Source organism: Rhododendron vialii, chromosome 7a, assembly GCF_030253575.1.
Source record: "Rhododendron vialii isolate Sample 1 chromosome 7a, ASM3025357v1".
Taxonomy (NCBI): domain Eukaryota; kingdom Viridiplantae; phylum Streptophyta; class Magnoliopsida; order Ericales; family Ericaceae; genus Rhododendron; species Rhododendron vialii.
The window spans coordinates 13796032-13811815 of NC_080563.1; the positions used below are offsets into that span (position 1 = coordinate 13796032).

The 15784-nt window shown below is 38.8% G+C and overlaps 3 protein-coding genes across 3 annotated transcripts; all 3 read left to right on the forward strand.

The window, feature by feature from the left end:
• The first annotated feature begins 2685 nt into the window (after nt 1-2685).
• Nucleotides 2686-3390, forward strand: LOC131332078 (uncharacterized). The gene is made up of 2 exons (XM_058366134.1): nt 2686-3104; nt 3186-3390. The coding sequence occupies exons 1-2, from the start codon at nt 2717-2719 to the stop codon at nt 3209-3211; spliced, it is 414 nt and encodes a 137-aa protein (XP_058222117.1). The 5' UTR covers nt 2686-2716; the 3' UTR covers nt 3212-3390.
• A 7-nt stretch (nt 3391-3397) lies between these two features.
• On the forward strand, nt 3398-4362 carry LOC131332673 (G-type lectin S-receptor-like serine/threonine-protein kinase LECRK4). The gene is given in 3 exon segments (XM_058366972.1): nt 3398-3437; nt 3765-4223; nt 4226-4362. Coding segments are annotated over 3 exon segments (636 nt in total).
• A 6090-nt stretch (nt 4363-10452) lies between these two features.
• On the forward strand, nt 10453-13125 carry LOC131332079 (G-type lectin S-receptor-like serine/threonine-protein kinase LECRK2). Its single transcript, XM_058366135.1, has one exon. It carries the CDS (start codon nt 10540-10542, stop codon nt 12904-12906), a length of 2367 nt encoding a protein of 788 aa, XP_058222118.1. The 5' UTR covers nt 10453-10539; the 3' UTR covers nt 12907-13125.
• The last annotated feature ends 2659 nt before the right edge of the window (nt 13126-15784 follow it).

Consider the following 15784-nt stretch of genomic DNA (forward strand, 5'->3'; position numbering starts at 1 on the left):
GCATTATGTTACACTTCTGGCCCTCTGGGTAGAAAGGTGAACTTTTTCTTATATATTACGTTCTAGAATCTCTTTCACCTCTCCAAATTAGTTTCTTCAACATTAATTATGTCTTTTCGACTTTTTGTACTCTTGTAGCATTTGAACTTTATTTGAACAAGTTTAACTTTTTGCTAGCACAACATTTTTTTTTTTTTGATCTGCACAATTTTATTAATTACCAAATTCAAAAATTACAGAGATTATGGGCACAAGAAAATTAAAATTACTTAATCTCCATAGGCACCCGAGACTTAAACACAATAATTTTCTGGTTGAAATATTTTATATTGGTATCTGATAGTAACTTTTAAAGGACTAATAATATGTGTTATTATTCTAATTTTTTTGATGGAATTATCCTTAGCTATTATGGAATGAGATTTTTGTTATCATAAGCTCGAGATATATTTTAATACTAGATTCTGAGCGACAAGAGACATCACTGTCGTTTTTTAATTTTAAGAATGCATTTGACCTTCTTCTTTTTGCCAAATACAAAGGGTATTATAGATTCATAGTTATTTTTTAAAGCTCTTTTCATCATTGCTATAATAATATGAACAAAATTTGTAAATATTCAGATAAGATTATCCTAAAACTAGTAAAGACAATACTTTTTAAATTTTTCCATCTTTAACAAATTTTTTAAAATTTTAAATTACCCAATATCTATCATACACACATAATATGTATGTGTGTGTGTGTGTGTATATAGTCCGGATCTGGTCAGGACGTCCTAACCAGAGCTTAGGTCCGGACTTCTCCCATAGCCGTCAGATTGTGTTTTCGATGGTCCGGATGCACGGATAGTTTGTTCACGCAAACAAATTATTTGTTTGCGTGAACAAACTATCCGTGCATCCGGATCATTGAAAACACAATCCAACGGCTAAGATCGTGGTCCAGACCTACGCTCCGGTCAGGACGTCCTGACCAAATCCGGATTTTATATATATATATAGGAATGCCAATAAAATCACCTAAGTTGGTTTAAATAAAAATCAATAACGGTTCACACAAAAAATTCTTTACAGCATGAATGCACAATTGATATGAAATAGTGTATTTTTTTTTTTGTGAAATAGTGTATTTTATGTAGATGTTTTGAAAATAGATTTGTGATGATCTAATTAACTTCGAGCTAGTTTCAATACTACATCACTTCAAGATGTTTTTAACTTTATTATCTTTTATTGAGATTTTCATTACTATGAAATAAATCCTCGACACCTACACTTCAAGATATCTTTCATTGCTAATTAGAATAAGAAAAGTGACAAATATAAGATTTTTTCACCAATTCAATGCAATTGACGAGGAAACTATTTTTTCCCGTTTATCACTTTTTTATTTTAATAAATTTGATAATGGTATTAAACTATGTAGTTGATTATGTCTTACCATTGAAATATTACAAATACATATGATATGTCTTACCATTGTAATATTACAAATACATATGAACATAGTTAATAATGAATATAAATAATAAGTCGTAAAAAAGGCGAGGAAATCAGATTTCCTCACCAAATGTAAGCTTTTGGCGAGGAAATCTGTTTTCCTCGCTAGAAACGGTCTTTTGGTGAGAAAATCTGTTTTCTCGCTAGAAAAGGCGACGAAATTAAATTTCTTCACATTAATATACTATCAGCGACAAAAACCATTTTCCTCGTCATATTTCCTCGCTATAACCCTTTCGTGTTGTAGTGATAACCTTTATCGTAGTATTCTAATAATAAGCGCTTTCAATAACGCAATCACCATCGACTATTGACTCTTCAAACTGTCATTACCTATGAAGCACAGATACGGATACGGGATACAGATACCACATGATATGGATACGGCGATACGTCAAAACCTAAAAAAATAGGATACGGATACTTCGGGGATACAGCTGTATAAATTATACATTTTTATAATTATTAGTCTCCTAGGCATAAAAGTGAAGTCATAAGAAATAAAAGAGTAGTTGAATTACTAATACCAAGCATGAAGTACATGTCAATCTCAAAAGAGTAGGAACATATCATCCAAAAGATTAAAATTTTGTAAAAAAGAAAAAAAAATACAGGTTAGTAGGCAATAGACTAATCGGTATGCATATAATATACTTCATATATATACAAATATATCTATGTACCAGTGTATGTATTAGATATAATTTATTATATAATGTAAACAATAGAAACCCACACCAATAAAATAGAGAGAACCTTGTGAAGCGATCTAGGGTAGGAAAATATCGACCGGTTCATAGAATGATCTATCGATGTGCATAATTTCCTAAGTTTTATATAAGTGATGCTATTATTACAATTTTTCCCTTTTAATTTGTACTTGATTCTTTAAAAAATTTCATTTTAACCCCGACCGTATCCTAAACGTATCCTGCCGTATCCCCACGTATCCCTCGCGTATCCGAAATAAAAAATATTTAATTTAAATGCAGGATACTTATTTGCCGTATCCAATACGTATCGGGACGTATCGGGCGCGTATCCGTATCCCTCGCGTATCCGATACTCGTACGTGACTTGTTTCGGAGTATCTGTGCTTCATAGTTCATTACCACCTGATTACGTAGTACAAGGTTTTGTGAATTGACTAATTCAGTACCCAATCTCATTTTGTAGTATTAAACCTTCTTTGAAGTTAAAGAGTAACATCTTCAATGGCTTCTTCAGCTATTCCACCTCCGATCATCTTCCTCTCCCTTTTGCCCTTTCTGCCCTTATTTGCTGCTTCTAATGTGCCTTTGGGCTCATCGCCTTCTGCCACTAACGGTAACTCTTCTCTAGCAGACAAAGGAGCAAGCAACCCCGCGGAAGACTCGTACGATTTGATTGAGGTTCCAAACATTAACTTCCTGTTCGGAGATGATGAAAGTTTGGGTCCATTAAATCTAACACACTGTATACGAGCTTGTTCGCAGGATTCCGATTGTGTTGTTGCTATATTCAATGGCATATCATGTTGGAAGAAGATATTGCCTATCTGGGAGGATGATGTTGACTGGGAGGAAGATGACGATTACGAGGAAGAGGATGATTTCGAGGAAGGTGCCGCTCTTTTTATAGATTTTGATGATGTTGACTTGGAGGAAGATGACGATAACGAGGAAGAGGATGATTTCGAGGAAGGTGCCGCTCTTTTTATAGATTTTTAAATCCGAGGTTTGGCGTTTCCGGTCGTTCTTTTGAGTTTCGATTGTGGTTGTAGGTTTTTGGTATTTATTCTCTAGATTTCTAGGTTGCTTTGCTTGTAGTTTTGTTTAGATTGTTTTAGTGGGTGTTACGGTTTTGGTTGTAGTGTTTTTGGTTGGCTTCTTGTCTTTCGTTGGGTTTGGTTCTCCATGGCGTTATGCTGGTGTGCTCGTAATTCGTTGAATCTATGTAATCATTTTCAAAGATTTATAAAATCTTTTTTTGCCGATCAAAAAGAAGAAGAAGAAGAGATTGCCTGTGTAAAATGGGAGACTACAAAATGCAACAGCAGTGAGAGGAAACAAAGTGTTGTTAATGCTACGTCTTTGGGTGGTTCTTTTGATCACTAGAGTTATGTGTGGCATTTCTTGATTTTCTTTGACACCTTGAAAAACCACTAGAGGAATCACGCCTAGCATTAGAATGCTAAAGAGCTCTGAGATTCCAAAAACAAGTGACAATCAGAAAACTCGCTTGTGATCTTCAAAACAAATTTGCATGTTTTTACTTTTGAAGGGCTCCAAAATGTGACAAAAGGGTTCAAGGAAGAACTGGGAAGGCATTCATTCGGCATTGTTTACAAAGGCTCAGTGAAATATGGTTCTAACACTCAAGTTGCAGTCAAGAAGTTGGACAAGTTGTCACAAGGATGAGATAGGGAATTCAAAGCCGAACTGAATGAGATTGGGAGAACCCATCACAAGAATCTGGTCCAATTGCTGGGCTGTTGTTATGAGGGGACACACAGGCTTCTAGTGTATAAGTTCATGAGCAATGGCAGTTTGGCGGATTTCCTCTTTGGCATCCCAAGACCTGATTGGTATCATAGGGTCCAACTAGCTCTAGGGATTGCCAGAGGACTGGTATACTTACATGAAGATTGCAGTACCCCAATAATCCATTGTGACATAAAGCCTCAAAACATACTCATCGACGAATTGTTCAGACCACAAATTTTTGACTTTGGATTGGCAAATCCCTCGTGCTCAATCAAACTTGAACTCATAGAGGGATAAGAGGGACTCGAGGATATGTGGCTCCAGAGTGGTTCAGAAATGTACTTGTGACAACTTAAGTGGATGTACGTAGCTTCGGTGCATGTTGCTCAAGATAATTTGTTGCAAAAAGCACTACAACAAAGTTCGTCTATGGCAACGAATTTTTTTCGTCGCCAATTAGATCGTTTTTGTTGCCATAAACATTGCCGACGAAAAAAATCCGTAGTCTTATCCTCGTCGCGGTAGACTCCTAGCGACGGGGAAAAAAAAAATCACTAAAAGCAAAAACCAAAAAATTACTTTTACTTTGTTTTTTCCACCAATCAAACTCACAACCTCTAGAACTAATATCAGAGCCTCCCGTGCCACTTAAGACTTCATTACTAATACTCCTAGATTTAGTTTATATTACCTTTTTATGACCAATTTTTAATTAAATTATTCTGTTTATATTTTATGTAATATCTAATTATATATGTATTTTTACGGTTAAATAATATGAATTTTTATAAATTAAGAAAATAATTAGTCAAAAAAATTGGTCTATGGCGACGGATTTTGAAATTTTGTCGCTAAAAGCTACCCCTATGGCAACAAATTCTAGATTCCTCGCTAAATGCTACCCTTTGGCGACGAAATCCAAAAATTTGTCGCCGAAGGGTTATGAAGATGAAGAAAGAGCAATACTAACAGTCATGAGACATTAAGAAGGTGGGTTATGATAGCGCGCAATATGAATGACATTGAGAAAGAAAATGAATATGATTAGGAACATAAAGATCAAGATCAAGTGTTAACACTAAATATGAGCAGCTCAATACCTGCTGAGTGAGTAGTTTCCTCCATGAAGGCCCAAAATGAAGATACAAAAGCAGTGACCTAATCTAGCACGAACAATACAAGACAAAAGAGGGGAGAAAACATCAACGGAAGCACAAATGGAGTCAAATTTGCATTTTGGGACTGTTCTTATAGCTTTAAGATAAGATACACTATTGCGTTAACACTATCCCAAGTCACAAAAGAGGTGATGACAAAGGAACATTGTAAAAAACTATGGTCTATTTTCATTTCCAGGAAGTTAGTATAAAGCCAAGGGAGATGGTTTTAATACACCTTAATATATTTTTTTAATATAAGAATTGAGGTTTTTTCTATCGGCTCATAACAAGAAGACAAATATGATTTCTAATTGTATGTGAGATATGCCTGTGAACTACCACCCTTAATCGAGTTTATGTTCTTCTTTATAACAGTAAGTGAATCATACGTTATAACAGTAAGTGAATCATACGTTTAGTTAAGGAGCAGCATGAACTAAGAAAACAAGAATCATATATGTATAACTGGTGAAATTTTTGGGTGCCGAGCGGGCACCACGTGGTTGCTCGAGCAGTGTATCTGGGCTGTCCATTTAGGTTTTAGACGGCTCGGATTTGGAAAGAGAAAGAGGAGAGAGAGTGGTGGAATGAGAGGAAAAAGAGGGTTTCAATCTGGCCGTCTAACACACTTTTGAATGGCCCGGATGGGCTGCTCGGACATCACGTGGGCACCGCCACGTGGTACCCACCCGGCACCCAAAAATTTATCATATAACAGGGGTTCCTAGAGTATTTCCCACCCTCATCATACAACAGAATTCCTTCTTATCTTCAGCAGTGCAGTTAAATGAAAGCTAGAACTTGACATGTATGCATGCATGAGCTTTTGAACATCTTTCCCAACTAACAAATGCAAAATTTGCAGCTCCAAATTCACAGCTCCAGCATTTGAAGAGATGGTTCCAGCTTTAAAGTTAGTTTCATGAAGTTTCTGCAACTAAACATCAAAACCAGCTGTAGGAGGAGCTACTTCAGCTTCTAATCCTTGGAATTCCAGCAATCGAGGATCGATTCCAATATTTAGAATGACTTTCAGCAATTTGAGGCGGCACTGATTACTCCAAGTTTTGACCATACATTTTAGATCAATAACTTCAGTTGCACAACCAGTTTAAATACAATAACTTAAGTACCTGGAAGGTGCGATACGGGAGATAGATTGGCAAGGGCAAAAATGTAAAATCAGCAAGGACGAAAAATCCAACCAATCATCCATTTGAGAGGATGAGATTTGATACTTTCAAATTTGGAGTATCAAAAAATTATGGAAGATCTCTTCCATTTTACCATTCACCTTTTCAAATCCCACTTTTGTCCCCGCTTATGACTATCAAACTATCAAAGAGTTTGAGTTTCAAGTATTTTGAGCAATGTTATTGGGGTTCAAACAAGTTATTTGGCTTTTTATGGCGAAAGTCAGTATTGTTAGTTTAAGTTAGTGAGATTAAATCCCTACCAAATGCATGAGAGTATATAATGGCCACCACTTGAAACCACTCCACTTGCAAATTTTAGAGATCTTGTCGCCTTCGAAGATATGTGTTTTCCTCTCCATGTCGCCTAAGGGAGCGTTTCCACTAAGTAATAAGTTATGGACCACAACTTTTTTGTTTTGTCTTTATTCAAAAAAAATTTCGTATGTTAGTTTTACACCAAACTTTTATGTATTAGGAATTTGTCTCAACGAGAAGAGTCGAAAAAATAAAAAATTAGTATGACTTTTACATAAGTATTTTGGAAAATATCCAAGAAAAAGCCTGTAAAGCCGACTTTTTTGGTTTTTCTTGGATATTTCCCAAAATACTTGTATAAAAGTCATAATTTTTTATATTTCCGATTCATCTCGTCGAGACTAACGCAAAACTAACATACGCGAAAACAAACTTAAATAAGAACAAAATCAAAAAGTTATAGTCCACGACTTATTGCTTAGTAGAAATTAGTGATTTCATTGACTGGGTCCGCAATTACCAAGAACACTTTCGCCACAATTCCACAGAACAGAAGTTCTTGATTCAAATCAAACTTGATTTTTACCAATAAAAAAACCTATACCAAATCTTGTGGGCTTAATATCCAAATCGGTTGTGGCGTATAATGTTGTCTTTGGAGATATATATATTAATTATTTTAATATCCAACTTGGTTGTGGCGTATAAATGTTGTCTTTGGATATTAATTACTATTTTAATACATCCAAATTGGTTGTAGCGTATAATCAAACTTGATTTATAGCCGTTTTGTGGACATCTGACTGTGGCCCGTTATATCCAAAGAGTGTGGACCAAGTCCAAAACAAAACACGTGGCCCCACTAACCCCGTCTTAGAGGCCCGTTGAGCTTAAGAAGAGTCCACGAATAGGCCTACTAAACGTTTCAGTTGGGGTTGTAAACCAATCAAACAGCTCGCGAGTTCGGCTCGGCTCGTTTAATAAATGAGCCGAGCTCGAGTTTTCAGCTTGTTTACTAAACTAGCCGAGTAAAGCTCGGCCCGTTCGACAAAAACTCGACTCGTTAAGGGAAGATCGACTCAATTAAAGAAGCTCGTTTAGTGAATGACTAAACTAGGCTCATTAAGGCTCGAACCGAGCTCGAACTCGCCGAAGCTCAATTCAGCTCGGCTCGTTTACACCCCTAGGTCCAGTCCCTTTTAAACACAAGAGTGGATACACCTCTTAAAACTAAAGGTTAGCTTTGGAAATGGCATATCCTGTGCACATTATTTTTACCACCAGAGAGAGAGAGAGTGCTACAATCAGATGTGGGGTACTGCACCTTACATAGTTGTGGGACTAACATTGTGTGAGGGAATACGAGATACCGTTACACCACAGTGCAGCTGAGGCAAATAAATGAAATTAACAGCCAAACAATTGATTGAGTAACCTTTGTTTTGTTTAATAACTTAACATAGGAGTTTTAAAAAATGTTTAAACTAAAAAAGTCAATCTCAAACGAGCCGAGCCAATCACGCACCGATCTCGAGTACCTTGAATTTTTAAGATATTATAAGTCAAATGAGCCTAAAAGTAGCATGCTCGAGCTTAAGTTTAAACTCTTAACGAGCTTTAAAAAAAAATGTTCAAGCTTAGATTGTTCATGAAACTAACTGATCTCAAAAGAGCTTTTAACGAGGCAGCACGAGCCCGAACTTGGACGGTTTGGAATGGTTTTGTCAGCCTAGGTGCAACAGTTACACAAAAATCCTTCTCAGAGAATCAAAGTTATATTAGTCGAAGGATTATTTTGCAATGAGTTCAACTCCTCCTCCTATGAGCTAATCTAACTATTCTCAAAATACTACAAACATTTGCCGATAAAAAAAGAAGATGATTATTTTGTCAAATATATTGTTGTTTCACCCGAAATTGAGGGTGAAAACCATAACAACAGAACAAAGCATCTCGAATGACAATAGATCGAGCATCTCTAATAACAAGCGGAAGGAGCTTCTATGACATTGATTAAAAGAAGAGATTAATGCTATAAATTGGCAGTACCAAGCTATTTGGCATGATTTTTGGAATTGCAATTGTTGCTATGCAACTCCTTTTTTGAACAGGATTTACTATGCTAACTCGATCACAATTTTTCGACATCTCCTAATAGACTCACAAACAGCGTTTGAATTTGCCACTGCAGAGGAGTAAAGTAGGGAAAATGGTTATCGTACCTTCGGAATAGCATTGCCAAATCTCAGCATTCCGCATTGGCAATGTAAAGCCATTTCAGAACATTGCCACCTACGGAGTAAGTCCACCTGCTAGTTTCAAACTCTGCAATATCAACGGTTCGGATCTAATTTTTTGTATAGGGAACGGATTGGTTAGATTTTTTTTTTTTGATCGGCAAAAGATAAATTTTATTAAAAACGGGGAAAGGGGAAAGGGATCCAACAAACTGTTGGAAAAACACCACAAGGGCAAAGCCTAAACCACCGAAATGTCTATCAGGATCCACAACATATAATACATTAAAGCCCGACCTGACACCCAAATAAAACAATAATGACCAAACACCCAAAACCGGTCCAAGCCTGGACCAGCCCACCCAAACCATCCTACAAACCCTAACTACACCGACAGCCACCGCCGTACAAACCACCGGAGCCCAGCCTCGCCGTTAAGCCGAACCGGCCTCTCCCGAATGTAGAGACCGGCAGTAGGAACCAGCCTACGATAGTGAAAACCGAGGCAATCAAGGCTTGAGGCCAACCACCACCACTGCCTACAAAAAATCTGAGCAATCCCCTGGAACAAACAATCTTCATCCGCGAAATCACCACCCAAAACGATGAAATGCCAGCCCCAAGCCCGATTGGGAGCTCAAAAGGCCGCCAACCGGAATTCGGCACACAAAAGACGACCAAAGCAACACAACCATGGGAGCCACATCCACCTCACCACCACCGGATTGGATCATCACCGATCAAAATCGCCATCTTCACCAATCAATTTCTGGAAATAAAGAGACCTGCAAAACAAAAATTATGAAAACAACTACGCTACACCTCCCTACCCACCACAGCACCGCCCTCCACCAACACCCCGCCCACGCCCAGATCTACACCACCAGTTGCCACCACCAAACAAACACTGCACAAGCACGGTCCACCCAACGCCGCTAGGCCTCCGGAGGAAGCCAAGGAGTCCTCCGGCCGGAGGCGGCAACAACCGAGGGGGAGATCGAGGGGGAGGGTGAGGACATATCGGTCTTTTAATGTCGTGTCCATTATGAATGAAAAATATGATGACAGAGAGTTTATCCGCATATAAACTACAGAGAGGTTATATGCACACTTTTGAACCACAGAGGGTGTATCCGCGCATGTGAAAGTGGACTTTGCCCCATCTTCAAACAATTCTACCCCATATGTATCCGCGCATGTGAAAGTGGACTTTTGCCCATCTTCAAACAATTCTACCCCATATGTAACTGACTAGTGCAAGTCAACTAAAGTAAAATTGCCAAGTCAATTCTTTTTTGCTCGCTCATTGAATTCGTAGTTGCTTTGATCTCCATGATTTGATAATAAGGGGACAACAAAAAACAAATAAATTACTCTCTCCATTCCTAAATAAGTGTCCGGTTCGCAAACTTAAGCCTTACAAAAGATGCATTCGTTTCATTAAAAAAATTAATTTTTTTTCACAAATGAATAGAAGGCAATGAGTTCTTTTGTATGGTCTAAGTTTGCGTGCCGAACACTTATTCAGGGATGGAAGGAGTAACAAACTTAAGCCTATACAGTATTCTAATTATACTCTCTTTCTGTGGCACAATCAGCATCTATGGACTCTTTCAAAGCCATTCCTGCCTAAGCATATACGAGATTTTCTGAATTGATTAAAACAGCTATAACCAATCTCATTTTGTAATAAACCCTCTTTGAAGTTGGAGGTAACATCTTCAATGGCTTCTTCTGCAATATTTCCTCTTCTCTTACTTTCCCTTTTGCCCTTTCTGCCCTTGTATGCTACTTCTAATGTAACTTTGGGCTCATCACTTTCCACCACAAGCGATAACCCTTCATGGGTTTCACCTTCTGGGGATTTCGCGTTTGGATTCCGACAACTTAACAATACCGACATTTTCTTGCTTGCGATATGGTACGCCCAATTGCCCGATCAAACCATAGTTTGGCACGCAAACACAACAAGTCCAGTGCAAACAGGATCAAACATCAAACTCACAACGAATGGGCTCAATCTAACCGATCCCAACGGCCTAACAATATGGACGGCACAATCTGCAAATTCCACCATCTCCTATGGCGCGATGCTTGACACGGGCAATTTCATACTTTCAGGTACTAATACAGCTGTTTATGTGTGGCAGAGTTTTAATTATCCTACGGACACAATTTTACCAACCCAAATACTGCCACTAGGTGGCATGTTGTATTCTAAGTTGTCTGAAACCAACTACGCAAAAGGAAGGTTTGAGCTCCATTTCATGAATGGAACTCTCCAGCTCAATCCCGTCGCCTGGCCAACCGAAACCCAATACAACTATTACTACAGTAGTGGAACAGCGAATCTTAATTCTTCTCTGTCTGGGTTTCAGATAGTTTTCAGTCAATCCGCAGATATTTACATTCTTCTGGGGAATGGGACGACTTTCCCACTATGGCCATATGTCTTTCCAAACTCAAGCAACTACTATCGTGCAACCCTAGATTTTGACGGTGTTTTCAGGGAATACGCTTATCCGAAGAGTTCAGTCGGCAACGAGAGCTGGTCAGCTGTTGGATACATTCCTGAAAATATATGTGCGGATCTAACAACTAACGACTTGGGCAGCGGCGCATGTGGGTACAATAGCTACTGCATGGCAAATGGTTCCAGTAATAGTTGCCATTGCCCACCTGGGTTTTCATTCATCGATCCGAATAACGACTATGGTGGATGCGCACCTGACTTCCCTCAAGATTGTGGAGTAGACAACGGAGCAGGCAACCCGGAAGACTTGTATGATATGATTGAGGTTCAAAACATTAACTTTCCGTTCGGAGACTATGATAGTTTGGGTCCGTACAATCTAACACAGTGTGAACAAGCTTGTTTGCAGGATTGTAATTGTGTTGTTGCCATATTCAATGGCATATTATGTTGGAAGAAGAGATTGCCAATGTCAAATGGGAGACAACAGACTGCAATGGCTATTTTCAAAGTGAGGAAACATAGTGTTGCTAACACTACTCTTTTAGGTGGTTCTTCTGATCCAATTTCCAACTCCAAGAGAGACAAGCTAGTTTTTTGGTTGTCACTTCTTTCTGGAAGCTCAGGACTCTTCAATATCCTATCACTAGGCGTGATTTCTCTGTTGATTTTCAAAAGTCGTCGGAGAAAATCAAGAGAGGCCATTCGTGACTCAAGCGTCTTTGAAACAAATTTGCATGTTTTCACTTTTGAAGAGCTAAAAAAGGCAACAGATGGGTTCAGGGAAGAACTGGGAAGCGGTTCATTCGGCATTGTCTACAAAGGCGTACTGAAATATGGTTCTAAGACTCAAGTTGCAGTCAAGAAGTTGGACAAGTTGTCACAAGGACGAGATAGGGAATTCAAAGCCGAAGTGACTGCGATTGGGAGAACCCATCACAAGAATCTGGTCCAATTGCTGGGCTATTGTTATGAGGGGACACACAGGCTTCTAGTGTATGAGTTCATGAGCAATGGCAGTTTGGCGGATTTCCTCTTTGGCATCCCAAGACCTGATTGGTATCATAGGGTCCAGCTAGCTCTAGGGATTGCTAGAGGACTGGTATACTTACATGAAGATTGCAGTACCCCAATAATCCATTGTGACATAAAGCCTCAAAACATACTCATCGACGAATTGTTCATACCACGAATTTCTGACTTCGGACTGGCAAAATCCTTAGTGCTCAATCAAACTCGAACGCATACAGGGATAAGGGGTACTCGAGGATACGTCGCTCCAGAGTGGTTTAGAAATGTACCTGTGACAGTTAAAGTTGACGTATATAGCTTTGGTGTCATGTTGCTCGAGATTATTTGTTGCAGAAAGAGTGTCGCACAGGAGTTTGAAGATGAAGAGAGAGCAATATTAACAGACTGGGCCTATGATTGCTTTAGAGAAGGGACTCTCGATGCTTTAGTGGAAAACGATGACGCTGCTATGAATGATATTGAAACATTGCGAAGGTGGGTCATGACAGCAATCTGGTGTGTTCAGGAGGATCCGTTGCGAAGGCCTGCAATGAGTACGGTCTTGCGAATGCTGGAAGGATATGTCAAAGTTTCAAGTCCTATCTGAACTAATTCTTCGATCTATGCAACTTCTTGGACCGTACGTGAAGACAAAGATGGAGGAAGATCATTTTTTCTATTTTTCTTTTCTATTCTCCTATTCCAAAGGACTGTGTGCACGAATTTTTCTTATTGTAGTGGGCAAATTTGAAGCAGGTGGATCATATATGTGATGATGTGAAAGTTGTGAATGCATAACCATTGTGAAAATAAACAATTTTGGCTTACAATCCTTGTTGTGCTCATCAGATAGGCTCTATCCTTTCTTTTGAATAGCTGAATCTCATTCAACAACAGACCAAACAGGATAGTCTTGATACAAAATGGCATTAAGCCAGGAAGAAAAATGAAACCAACAGGGATTCACAGATTCGAACACAGGGGAATCTAATGTCGTGTTACAATTCCAAAGTGAAAGACCTAATGTCGTGTTACAATTACACCAAACTGCCAAGGCGGGACTGACTCAGATACACATAGAGTGATGAGATCCTTGTCGTCGCTTCCCTCAAAGCAAAGAGCTTTGCAGAACAACACTGAGGGTCCTGAGATTTTCACTCTTCTGCCATCCACTATTTTCGTAAGATGATCCCTCAACACCACACCGACGAAACCAGATTTAGTCTCCCCCATCCACTTTCCACGATACATCACAGTTTAATTTATTTAGGCTCCATCTCATATTAGAAAATCCGAAACGTAAATTTTGACTGGCTCCTAAAAAAAGATTGGAGCAAAAAAATGATCCATTTATTGGACCAGGATATGGCCCATTTGATGTGTACAGCAGGGGCTGCTCCCCAATCCAAAAATCTGCACTCACCAAGCAAAAGCAACAATCAAGGCTAAACCATGTAAGTTAAACCTCGTCACACAATCATGAGTGCATCAAATTGATTTTTGAGCACAGGATTACCAAAACAATAGAACCGAGCCAATGAACTTATTATTCTCGTCATTTAGCTACTTATTTCTTGCAACCGGTAGGAAACTAACCAATCTCAAACGAGCTTTTAACGAGGAAGCCCGAGCTCAAACATGGACGGTATGGATGATAACAGTTACACAAAAATACTTCTTCTCAAAGATTCAAAGTTATATTAGTCTCAAGAATTGGTTCGTAATGAATTTGACTCCTCCTCCAATGAGCTAATCTAATTATTTTCACAATACTAACATTTGTCGATAAAAAAAAGATTATTTTGTCCGATATATTGTTGTTTCACCCGAAATTGAGGGTGAAAACCGTAACAACAGAACAAAGCATCTCGAATGACAACAGAGCATCTCTAACAACAAGCGGAAGGAGCTTCTATGGCATTGAAAGAAGAGACGCAATAAATTGGCAGTACCAAACTTTGTCACTACCAATACCATGCTATTGGCATGAAGTTCTGAATTACAATTGTTGCTAACTCGCTCACAATTTTTCGACATCTCCTAATGGACTCACAAACAGCATATGAATTCGCCACTGCAGAGGAGTAAAGTAGGGAGAATGGTTATAGTACCTGTGGAATAGCATTGCCAAATCTCAGCATTCCACACTGGCAATGTAAAGCCATTTCAGAACATTACCACCTACAGGGTCAGTCCACCCGTTAGTTTCAACTTTTCTTTGTCAGCGTAGTTTTTTGACTTGTTACAATGCCAAAAACTCAAAGAATAACAATATTGCATCACTAGTTTGGTGTTAGCAAAATCTCAGATATAGACGATTGGATGCACTTTTCGATACTGATCACTTTTGCTTGGGTGATCGTTAACGATCTTGGTAGTCAAAGTTTTTGCAATTTTGGCTCACCGGTGGACCTACATTTGTCGAAAGAAACTTCCAAATTTTCGAATGGCCTTGCTCTTAGTAGGTTTGGTTCCCCTCTGTTTCAACTAGCTTTTTCTCCGGCCCAGCATGGTCTGGCTTGTACCAAAACCTGAATGAACTGAGTCAAATTTAAAAAACCCCAGTCGAGGACCACACCATGGCCCTAGAAGGAGGATTCGACCTGGTCAGGATTCTACCAAAACCTAAATGAACCTAGACTTTAATGAGCCCAAGTTGGTCCATGAACTATAAAAAAAACAAAAAGAAGAACACAACCCATTTATCGCGCCTTACCGAAAAATCTGGATTACAGCCTAGCAGGCCTGGTTGTGCTCATCAGATGAGCTCCATCTCTTGTCAAAGAAATTCGCACTGTAAATTTGAATTGGCTCCTCAAATATGTCACGTATGTTAAAAAGTGATCCTTTTATTGGCCCAGGATGAGGCCCATGTGATGCGTAAATGATGTAGAACACGTGGAGGCCCAATTCCATGATCAGCTGGACCGAGCCAAGCCTCGAAAGTCCAAACGGTATTTAATTTCGGGAAAATGACGGCCAAGGACGTATTTGATAATTAATACCTTCCAAGGACATTTTCAGTATTAACAAATGTTCTCAAATGTTCTCAGCATGTCCTTGACGGGTATTAATTATCAAAACACGTCCTGGGCCGTCATTTTCCCTTTAATTTCAGATTACCCAAATTGGTTAAAATCGGACGAGCTCGGAATAGGCCCAAACTTGGTGGGCTGACTTATTTTCGCGCTCCGGTCAATACTCATGAACCCTAAGTTGATGATCGATGGTGCTTTTCGGCCTAATTCCTTCGTTTAGGCATTCAATTGCGTTATTTTGCTGTTTTAGGAAAGATTTGTTTCGTTAATAACTCTTAGACCGTAATTCCTTTTAAGTTGATTCTTTTTGGGAAAGTCTTGTTTTTCTTTCCCGTTTTCAATTTTAGGAAAAGCCCCAAATTCTGGGACTTTTTATTTTCCAAGTTTATTTTTAGGGTTTCTAGGGTTTCAGCCTATTTAAGGGTTTGTAACCTAGAGTTTATGCAG

What these genes read in the sequence shown, in the direction of transcription:
- LOC131332079 (XM_058366135.1), top strand. Translation starts at nt 10,540, where the DNA reads ATGGCTTCTTCTGCAATATTTCCTCTTCTCTTACTTTCCCTTTTGCCC.
- LOC131332078 (XM_058366134.1), top strand. Translation starts at nt 2,717, where the DNA reads ATGGCTTCTTCAGCTATTCCACCTCCGATCATCTTCCTCTCCCTTTTG. An exon ending in AGAGGATGATTTCGAGGAAG is followed by an intron (nt 3,105 to 3,185) that starts GTGCCGCTCTTT and finishes ATTTCGAGGAAG; the next exon opens with GTGCCGCTCTTTTTATAGAT.